The sequence below is a fragment of the Mchenga conophoros genome, linkage group LG12 (assembly GCF_057382185.1).
Source record: "Mchenga conophoros isolate Kocher_MC1m ecotype Shallow Benthic linkage group LG12, M_conophoros_male_GT1.1, whole genome shotgun sequence".
Taxonomy (NCBI): Eukaryota; Metazoa; Chordata; class Actinopteri; order Cichliformes; family Cichlidae; genus Mchenga; species Mchenga conophoros.
Window position 1 is genome coordinate 37052214 of NC_140537.1, and position 11232 is coordinate 37063445.

General features: G+C 42.5%; 1 protein-coding gene across 2 annotated transcripts in view; it reads right to left on the minus strand.

Annotated features, from left to right (window-relative positions):
• adamts3 (ADAM metallopeptidase with thrombospondin type 1 motif, 3) overlaps positions 1-10325 on the minus strand; it is a 136466-nt gene extending 126141 nt beyond the window's left edge. For both annotated transcript variants that reach the window (XM_085295590.1, XM_085295591.1), the window contains exons 1-3: positions 9956-10325; positions 9558-9579; positions 132-565 (exon numbers count right to left, since the gene is read on the minus strand). In XM_085295590.1, coding sequence (XP_085151716.1) covers positions 132-565; positions 9558-9579; positions 9956-10009 — 510 coding nt within the window. In that variant the 5' untranslated portion in view covers positions 10010-10325. The remainder of the gene's footprint in view (positions 1-131; positions 566-9557; positions 9580-9955) is intronic.
• Positions 10326-11232: the final 907 nt, after the last annotated feature.

An 11232-nucleotide genomic window follows, 5' to 3' on the forward strand; every position in this document is an offset into this window, starting at 1 on the left:
CAGTGATGTAAAGGAATGCTACAGACATCCAAAATCCTTTGGTGTCAGTTGGTAAGGTCATGGCACTTTTGAAATGAAAAGGACTTTCATGGGGTGGGAAAGGAAGGAGTTTTACGGCCGAGGAAACTTACCAACCCATCGCAGTTGTTAATGGCAACCGAGGCCCCGGGGACGTCTGTGATGTCACCGGTAAAGGTGCAGTCGGTCTTGAGCAGCTCACGGCGCAGTATCCTCTCCGTGCCATTGGTGGATTCAGTCTGGTTGGCGCCCACGCTAGAATCGTTGCCACCACTGCCGTTTCTGAATCCCGGGACCTCGTCATGCCACTCCACCATCGCGCCAGGCGCCACCAGCCTGCTGTTCGGCCGCAGACGAAGGTGAAACTCCTTTCCGAAGGCAGTGATGTTGAAGAAAAGCCTCTGTTCAGTTTCACCGTTTTCAAGCACCTCCCTCTTAACACGCTGCTTGTGAGTGGCGGAGAGCAGGTGTGACAGGTAGTGTCCGTGGGAGTCGGTGCTGAAGGGGGTGACCAGGCCGTATTCTTTCAGCCGGCTCTTCAACTGGTCTGCAAAAAAACCACAAGAACCCAGCAAAGTTAGTTTTTCCAAACAGCAATAAAACAATATCAAATTAGTCTTTTCCTCTAAACACATCAGTCAGCCAAGGCCTGATTATGCTGCCTGCTCTAATCATCCTTTTATCACTTTTAGCCAACTAATGTTCCTCTGAGACAGGACGAGCTTTGACATTCATGGCAAACCTTTAAGAACACTTGGACTTGATTTCCTGTCAGCTAACATTTGGACCTTCATTTTTCTGTCTCTGCCAACTCAAAAACAAAATATTGGACTAACTGATTCACCACGTTTACCTTCTTAGTCCAACGAGAGAGAACTAGAACACCACAGCTGAGAGCCAGACTGACTGAGCTAAAACTCTCTGAGACACATTATTAGGCCAACAGAAATGCTAATAGGACACTTGCATAGTTTCAAAGGCATCTAAGACCCAGATGGGAGTAAGCGTCAGTGTTGGGGTTATATTTTCTTTCACTTGGACGAGGATCCCTGACCCTGCTTTATGTCACGGGCAGAGCGACAAAATACTCTGAGAACAACAACAATGGGACAAACTTACAGCACCGGTGTCGTGTCTACAGTGGAACTATGAGCACACCTGATTCTGTGTTTAATCCTCACTATTCCCACATTTCATATCTCTGGGAAACACAGCTGCCCTCACTGATTGTGAAACCTCCAGGATTGGCAGACGTTTTGAAACACCGCCGTCTGCGTGGATCGTATCACTCCACGTTCTTTGGTTTCGATGTGTCACACCAATTTCAAATGATCATTTTCCAGACGAAAACAAAGACATTCACCGTGGATAATGAACTACAGCGCTGCTGAGCTCACGTCTAAACTCTGCTACTGTACTACTGCCTAAGTAGCAGCTGTATCACAGCAGCAGGACTCTGTGTGGCTTCCCACGAGGCATATTCTGCTGTCCTGCTGCCACATGGATCAACACCAGAATATGTTATGTGTGATCTTGCATATGACACTGCACTGAAATATAGATGAGCCAGGTTTAAAGACGACCTTGAGCAGCGTAGGTGTCGGTTACTACTGGGCTTGCTGTGAATTTCAGGACGACTGGTGTTGCTTCGTACTCATTATGATTCTGATTCTGTCAGAAAACACTTATTTTCTCACCGTTGTTGCTCTTCTGCGGAGCTGTGCCGGCCTTCAGCACAAGCCAGTTTCATCTGTACCATTGTTTTAACATATTGCTTTGTTTCACCCACTTCCTTGTTCATTGGCACATTTGTGGTCAACCCAAATGTACCAGAAAATCTGTGGGCTTTCTCAAACACGTTCAGATTTAGGAAAATTCCATCCGAGCTTGGTTTGCTTTTCCAAGAATCTTTGGTTGGAAAAAATCTAACAAGAATATTGAAAGCGTGTAATTATCTTGCTGCTTTTGACCAGAAAACATCAAACAGGTGTCAATGGGGAAGCTAAAATTACATATCTGAGGACGTGACTTCACACAATCACAGTGAGCATGCACGTGGATGCATGTGATGGCAAGAAAAGACTATTTTAGAAGCATTCAAAGCAAAGACTGCAGGTTTCATGACGCCAAAGCATGACAATGGTACCGATGGAGCACATGAAAGCATGGAGTCCAAGAGATGAGGCGAAAAAAGCGTGAAAACTGTGGGTTTGAACTTAAAACAAACATCTAAATCCTTTTTCCCCTCCCTGTTACATCATCCTGACATTACTATATCTGCAAAGCAAGGAAGGCGCACAGTTAGCTGCCCGATACTGAAATATTTGGAAAAAATTACATCAGTTGTACCGAGTACTACATATTTTTCCACAGAGTGCATTTAAGCAATGAAAAGACACAGAGCATCAAAAAGAAGCCAGAAATGTGTTCAGCTTGTTAGTGTGTGTTTAAAGAGCAGGCTTTCACTGCTTAATCCTCATGAGGAAGACGTCTAATATAAAGAGTCATTTGTCCCGCTTACAGGACTATGTTTTTAAAGCCATGCAGATTTTGATTTTAAGCACTGATTGGATATAAATCAACGTCTCTATCGATTAAACTTGTCGTGATATTTTCAGGTAACCACGCCCGTTTTGATGTTTGATGTAGTGCGTCGTTCCTGCTCTGGATTCAGATCGTTCGCCTAAGACTACAAATCGCCCGCTGATATCACTGTTAATGTGTGCTACTACAAAGTCACACCTCACAGCTGCCGGATCGCGGGAAACGTCTTAAACTGGAAATGCACAAAAAGGCTTTTAGCGCAAATATGACTGCGGTTAGCGTGCTCCACAAAATGTAAACGCAAACAGAAAAAAAGAACAACTTGACTGCGGTTTGATGATGTGTCAAAAACAACCAGGTCCATATGTAGCACAAAGTCCGATTTCAACTGCAGCTATTTTTAATTGAGACGTTAAACGGTAAATGTCTCTGGCTGTGAGTGTTTGATGGTGTATAATACTGTATATCTATACACAAGCTGACTGGTTTTCTTTAACAGTTAAAATAAAATTGAAATTAAAAGCAAAATAAAGCAAAATAAAACACATTTCTCATGTAAAAACACAAAAACGGATCCAAACCTGCAGGAGAACAGAGGCTTTTTGGAGGACTGTACTGGATCCAGACATTTACCAGCTAAAATAATCTTCTGCTGGGCAGGTATTCAGTTTTTAATTAAACACTCTTTTTGTTTCCTTTAATGTGGGAAAAAAAAAGCATCGCTCTCACAGCAGCGATCAGACTTCGGGTCACCTTTCGCTAACTTAGCATCCTCATTAGGTTGACAGAGTTTATTTATGCCTGCTTACACAGGCAGAGGCTGCATGACAGAAATAAAAACATCCTGTTGCATGTATTGTTCTCACTAAGTGATCATTTTACACATAATTACAGCTGTTGTCTGTGTGACGTGTTTTGTTGGAGTATCCCAGTATTCCCATTATTATCTGACAGAGCTCCATTTGCAGTGGAGAGTGTGAAAACCGAGATGTTCTGCTTAAAGGGAACATTTACTTTAAGTTTGTCGGACCAGGGTACAGATTCACTCTGGAACGATGAGGTAAGTGAACAGAGCTGCACATGTTAGACCCAAACAACTTGTGCTAAATGAAAACAAAGTAAGACAAACATACTTTACAAGAAGCACGATTAGAATCACAGACTTTATACATAAAAGAGAGAAGAAACAGAAACATATACAGGTGTCTTACAAGGTCGTCTAACAGGAAGGCTGTAGCTTTACTTACAAAAAGCACGAGTCCCAACAATACAAGTAAAAGATGAAATACACTGAATGAATACAACCACACAGCACTCACAATATATCTCTCAAGTAGGGCTGCAACGATACACAAAATTCACGGTTCGATATTTTTTCGATACAAAAAAATGTTCATGCCTTTTTAATTTGTCATTTATTAAAATTATAAATATATATTTTAAGTCAAAAGTACAGTTTTTAAATTTAATGTTGCTGAAACAACAAAGTAATAAAATAATAAATCTGATGGAGAAATCACTCATCTTTGGAAAAGAGAGTTTATTACAGAGAAATGGCTCTTTCAAAATAAAAGCTATACTATAGCTTCTTCTGGGCTATATTCTCAGCAGCATATTAAACATATCAGGTCCCCATAAGGAGAATCCTGTGCTAACGGCTGTCTAAATGACTCGGGTAAAGTTTGTAGCATGCTGCTTGTTGTTTTTGTCTGCTTCCACTTGTCTTTGCACTAGGATGATGTTGGAGTAAATGTGCAGTCATATTCTTGTGTTCCCACTAGTGCTGTCAGCGTTAATCTCGTTGACGCCATAACGCGGCAAATCTCCGGTAACGAGCTACCGTGGATCACCCTGTGCGTGGGGCTGGACAGTGTCAACACGTTAACAAGCTAACTGCGCTAACGCACTAGTTCCCACCAATTGAGCATTGCGTGGCACATCCGACATACTGTTTTACTTTTGTCCATGACGCGCTTACCTTCAGGGTCATACGTCACATGAAGACCAAAATAGTTCCAAACGCCAGATCTGAGTGAGGGTGGGGGAGGTTCAATTTGCCATCTTGCAGCGAGCTTAGCTTCTGTCTTGCTAGCTTGTGCTGCGCTCAGTGGATCTGCGCTCGACAGTGCAGCCTAGGCGGAGTAGTCGAACCCAGATCCACTGAGCGCTCAACACAGACAGCATCGTCAGAAGACAAGTTGATAAAATAAATTTAAAAAATTTGTATTGTTCATACATATGCGTACCGAACCGAAAGCACTGTATCTAACGGTTCAATATCGATACGAGTATCGTTGCACCCCTATTCTCAAGGGTTACCCACCAAAGACCTTCAAACACAAATCCCTCAGTGTCACAAAAGAGTCAGTTGAAATCCATTTTCTGATTTCTTTTCTGTCCTGTGTCCATTAACTTATATTCTCTCTGTCAGAGTAAAAAGTTCTGGCGACGATAGTACAGAAGCACACTAAAGCACATTTCAAATAAATGCAAAAGAGCATCTATGAGGGGCCAGACCAGCTGCAACAGCAATGAAATACTGGAATACACTCCTGATCAAAAATATTATGCCTCAGTGGCACTTTGACACATCAGCCAAAGCAACCTTTCTTCAAATTCAGCAGTTAATCCTAATTAAGCTCCATAATTCTGGTTTTCTGGATATAGTTATGTTGACTTTATCTTTGATTTCTCTCTTTTTTTTGTCTCTTCTAGTCTTGTTTGCTATTTGGAGTTGAATATAGAATTTCAGACCACAAGAAAATGTGCGTAACAAAAGCAAAGAGCGACGTTTGTGGCTTGGCGGTTAAGGGCTAGTGGGCAGACAATGAGCGATCTTTCAAGCTGACTTCCCAGTTAATCAGGGAAGATGGTCCCTCTGCTCTCAGTTATTCCATTTGCATTGCTGCTGAATGTTGTTTCTAAATGTTGCCTTTTCACAGGTTTGCTCTTGATGTGTGACAACATCAAATCCTGGCATTTAACTGAAAGGCTCGCCGACACTGCTCATCTTATCCAACCACCACAAATATACATGTCACAAACTTCTGCTGCAGTTGTCCATATAGAGCAAAACATGTACAAAGAAATACAAAGCACATGGGCAGCAGTTTCGTAAAGTTGAGCTGAGACATGCATTTGATCGACTGACTCTTCCAACAGAGGCTGATGAATCAAAACACAGAAATAAAACCTTAGTGGGAACCATCAGGAAAAAAAACTGCCTTCAAATTCTCTACACAGAATGATACAGTGGTGCTTCAAGGTAACGACGAGTGACCAATCAAAAGAGAAAAATCGTGAAAAATGCCCGCTCCAGCTACATGTCTACCAAAGACTGGACATTTTAAAGGAAAAATTTAAATGGCTCTCTAACACAACATCACAGAGTTTGTTTCATAAAGGTGACATTCCTCCATCTGTCAGTGTCGACACTTTACTACCGTAAAACACTTCGTACTATTTTTCCTTTAATTTGTCAGCGATATATGAGGTATTGTACACCTCAGAGACTTGGCTCTGCTCATTGGCTGATGTATTACCTCAGTTTGTGAAACTGAACACAGAAAATTCAATCAATTGCCACTTCACAGATAAAGGCACTGTGCTAGAAATAAGCAGCTTTTGTCCTAAACTATGAAACACCAAAGAAAGATCCGGGTGCTTCAACAGCACCTTGAATATCACAGTTTACGTGAACTGGAAATGAACCAGTCTGTTCAAAGAGCAGTCCGACCATATTTGAAAGCAAAGCAAGGAAACAAGGTTACCACAACAAGGATGGATGGAGTCAAGTGTTTCTGAACACATTTTTAGATCATCCATCTTTAACCCTTTACCTCTTGAAAGCCTGCTAGGAGTAATGCTCGAGGTTTCTGTCATATTTCAGCCTGCATTTAGAACAAAGTGAGGCCGGGCTCTGCCTGAAAACCCCCCAGAAACTATTCTAATGGTCATCAAACCACATCTTTATTATATACTGAATTTTAAAACTCATAAGAGTAAATGGCCTGTATTTGTATAGCGCTTTTCTAGTCCCTAAGGACCCTAAAGCGCTTTACACAACCAGTCATCCACCCATTCACATACTGGTGATGGCAGCTACATTGTAGCCAAAGCCACCCTGGGGCGCACTGACAGAGGCGAGGCTGCCGGACACTGGCGCCACCGGGCCCTCTGACCACCACCAGTAGGCAACGGGTGAAGTGTCTCGCCCAAGGACACAACGACCGAGACTGTCCAAGCCGGGGCTCGAACCGGCAACCTTCCGATTACAAAGTGAACTCCCAACTCTTGAGCCACGATCGCCACAAGCTGAGTACACGGGAGGTCGTCAAATGTCGCCTTTATGGGGGACAGAGTTAAAAGCATTATAGGCTGAAGAAATGAGCTGGAAAATTGCCTTTCACACGACCTCAAACTCACCAACCGCTGCTCAAAGAATTGTTGGACAATCCAATCAAAGGTTAGAAAGCTGTGGACTGGGCAGCACTGCCTTCAGATTCTCTACACAGAATGAAACAGTGGTGCTTCAAGATAACGACGAGTGACCAATCAAAAGAGAGAAATCGTGAATAAATGAGATAAAAAAGTAAAACTGTACCGAGGCCTCACTCAATGGTATGAATGAGTGTGACTCGTGTGCCGTGGCCTGTCCCAGCTACATTTCTACCAAAGACTGTGGAAAAACTTAAAACGCTCTCTAGCACCATCACTGTAACACCACATCACAGGGTGTTTCATAGAGGTGCCATTCCTCCCCCCTTACTAAAACACTTTGGACTGATTTTTCAGTTGCCACCAGCTGATAGGCTCTGTGGTTAAAAACACGCCTTAGCATCAGCTGAGCCCTGACACATCCAGCTGCCAGACAAGAGCAAAGAAATAAGGAAATAACAAATAAAAACCAAAACATTATTCACCTTAGAGTCATCAAATACACATTTGTGCAAATTTTCTTGATCCTTTTACTTTCTTTAGAGTCACCTAACCATCTAAACAGCATAAAATTGCTATAATTTGCTGTTGAGTCTGATGGAGCCTGTTCACAGGGAAATGCAGTGAGATGAGACAGACACACAATCAGCAACCCTAAATTTGTCAAACAGGCTCTTTTTCCATCCTTTTTGCTGACTGAAATGCTACCAGTAAATACATGAAGAATGTGACAACATGTTATCAGAGCACTGATGAACTATCATCGAAGAAGAAGGAGGAGGTAACAAGACTTTACCAAAGCACAGCTCTGATTTAGCTTTATGGCTTTGACCGCCGCAGCTTTAAGGTAGTGGAGCTGGACCAGGAGACAGCAGGTGACAGAAAGCTGAGGCTAAACTCACAGTGACCTGCATAAAACTACAGTCAAGTGGGACAATTCTCTTCCATTGTTTATGTTTTCAAGCTTAAATCAAACTTTGCTCTTACTGTGGAGAAAAGTGGACTTTCTCATGAAGAAGATTCATTAAATGTTGATCAAGACATCGGCAAGAAATTTGGTGGACGCAACAATTTATCTCATAATGCAAATTTCCAACTCTGTACTTTTACTCTTAAATTTTGCTAGAACAGCTTTGCAGCTTATTCGTGTTGCCCCGCCCCTCGGTCACCTGCTGGCTGCAATGAGACATTTTAGCCCCTCAGATGAGACGAACATACAATGGACATAATCACAACAAATGTTGGAACAGAGAGGTGAGGTGGGAATGTGAAACCATTTAGCACTCACACACAGGTGACATCATAGAGGTATTCCAAGGAAAGTAATGGATTACTAAATTACTCGTTACTTTCTGCTTTTTTGGTGTGTTTTTTCTTTCTTTCTATCCAAATAACTGAAGAAACTTTGTCACAAGAGTAACAACATAATTAATTACTGAATTTGTAATGCGATTACATTACAGTTATATAATTATGCTTTACACCCCGACACGTGCCTTGGTGATACTGGTTGCCAACAGCAAGGAGAGTTTGTTTTCAATCAGCTCAGTTTAGGGATGAAATATTCCTTTTCACAACTCTAACCCTGCCTTTTGAGAAATTACACTCACAAGTGGATTTAAATGTGACGTCGAAGGATCCTGACCACGCAGCCATACGTGACAAGTTACAGCTGCCACTGCTGGATGCATTTAAAAGAGGCCAAAGGCAGCGTTTGATGCCCTGGGAATGAGGATGATGGTCAGGAGTTAACCATAAAACCAATCAGGGTCTGACCTTCACTAGGAAAGAATTTTATTTGCTTCATTATATTTCAGCAGAAATGACCTTTTGCTTGATGTCCTCCCCATGTTTACCTTCTGCTTCCCATCCCTTACAATTCAACCTGAGCTCACTCAGTTTTACAAATAGTAACAGAACCAACAGGAAAATCCACAAGATTTACTTTTTCATCTGTTATATGAGATCAGAGAAAATGAAATCTAAGCCAAAGAAATCTGCTTGTAAAAGTTACAGAAGTGGCAAATTAAGAAAGGCTTCGCCAAATGAGCAAGGAAACTGCTTTACAAGGCCAATAATGACCACATGGAGCAAACAGTGGCTCACTACAAGCAACGGGGAACCACAAATGCTCAGCCCGCAGTCAGCTGTCATCTTGCTGTGTGAGGGCCCCGGAGGCGTTCAGAAGATAAGGGCCGGTGTAAAAGGATCCTACGTGGACACTGCTGCAGCTCACTTGTTCCTTAACCTCAGAATGAATAACAGATGTTCAGGATCTCGAGGAGGAATTTTCTTTCCTGTATAACAAAGCCCTTGAAGCAGCTTGCTCATGCAATATAAGTGTGTATGTGTGATAGAGGACTCTGTGTGTAGGGTGCTAGGGGAGGGCGAGGGGGTATATTACAGAGCTCCTCACACACAAACTCCCCTCCCACTTTGATCTCAGTGAACCAAGTTGTCCTCATGAGTTTCTTCTCTGCCTGGGGAGAGACTCCTCTGCCTTTTTTCTACACACATCTAATTATTAACAAAACGAACACAAATAAAGCCAGACTTACCCTCTCTATCTACTTCACCAGCCTGTAAAAGAGAGAAAAGAGCTCGTTAAATGCGGCACACGCCAGAAGGAAATGATAGATCAGAGTCTGAGATGTCCAGCGGTAACAACACAACAGCTCTGGAGTTTTCTGTGAGCCGCGCTGCTTGTAAAAAGTCCGAAAATACCTGTTTTACATCCAAAGGGCAAAACTCAGACGTCTGCAGTGTCAACGTGTGTTTCACAGAAGTGTTCAAGTTTACAGAGCCGAAAGTTTAGAGCCTTGTAGTTGTGTCGTTCCACTTTTTCTCCGCTTTACAGCTGAATTCGTTTAATATTGACGAGATTCAGTCAAACTGCGCGTATTTATTTATTTATATGCGTAAAAGGAGGCAAAAGCGAAGCGGTGCAGACACTTACCTTGGCAGCTGAAGTCAGTCCTACAAGTAGTAAAGCTAGTGACAGGACAGCCATCACGAGTCTTAAATGACAAAAAACAAAAAACGTTATCCCAACGTGAAATTAAAATAAGGGGGAAAAGAGACAAAAATCTTTACGCAAACGTGACCCGGCTCATTCAAAACTTATCAAACTGGATGTGCGGCCAGTGCCTCGGTCTTAGGTAAAAATCAGAAAAAATAAGAAGCAACATAAAGTAGTTAAAGTTTCATTAAAGCAGGAGTGAAGCGAGTTGCGACACTTTTGTCATTCAGTCAGTGTTTTTCTGATGACTGAGTTTCGTGAAAGTTTTGGTGAAGTTAGTAGGACACCCCTCTCTGCCGTGACCGGACAGAGCCGCAGTGTGTAGCTCTTGCAACCTGGCACCAGGCTCCGCTGGCTAATAAACGCAAGACCAGCCCTGTGTGACGTCACCATGTGAGTCCGAACACATGGAGGGACAGGAGGAGGAGGAGGAGGATGAAGAACCCAACCCCCAAACCCCTCCCTCATCTCACCACACACAAGTGAGCGACTCAACAAACAACAAGAAACCTATGAACTCTAACGATGCCAGCAAAAACCCCGCGAAGAAGAATTACAGGCCAGCGCAGGATCAGGTATTTATTTAAAATCAATTTCTTGCTCTTTAGTGGCGCCTACCGTGGGTCACCGAGAACCCACGGAGGACCAGAGGAAACACGTGGAAGAAAGTAGTTGTATAAATAGATTCTCCTGATTGTTCTAATACGGATGGTATTAGATGAAAAGTGGCTCCAAAGTGGGGAAAAATACTCTTCACTTAGATAAACTGCTGCTTAAGTGATAACTTCAATTAAAACTACACATTGTGCAGGATACTATTCATATTATTGGATTATAACTAATGACTTTCATGTGTGGAAAACGTCTAATACTGAATTATATATTCTGGATTTAGATTATTTTAAAACTGTTGCAGTCCTGGGTTTAAATCCACTGACATGCATGCTTGGTTAATGGGCTGATTCACCCACCCACAGTGTGAGTGTGGATGTCAGTGGCTGTCAGTGCCCTGCCCTGCCTGTGACAGCTGGGATAGGCTCCAGGCCAACCGTGACTCTGGACTGGATTAGCAGAGAAAACTGCAAAGCAAAAAAAGCAACTAGAGCTTTAGAATAAATATTATGTTGTACAAAGTACAGCATATTCAAAATTTCATGGAGTAGGATTTTTAAATAATGAACTATATGGACAGAGGTGTTGGGCCAAACCTTTTA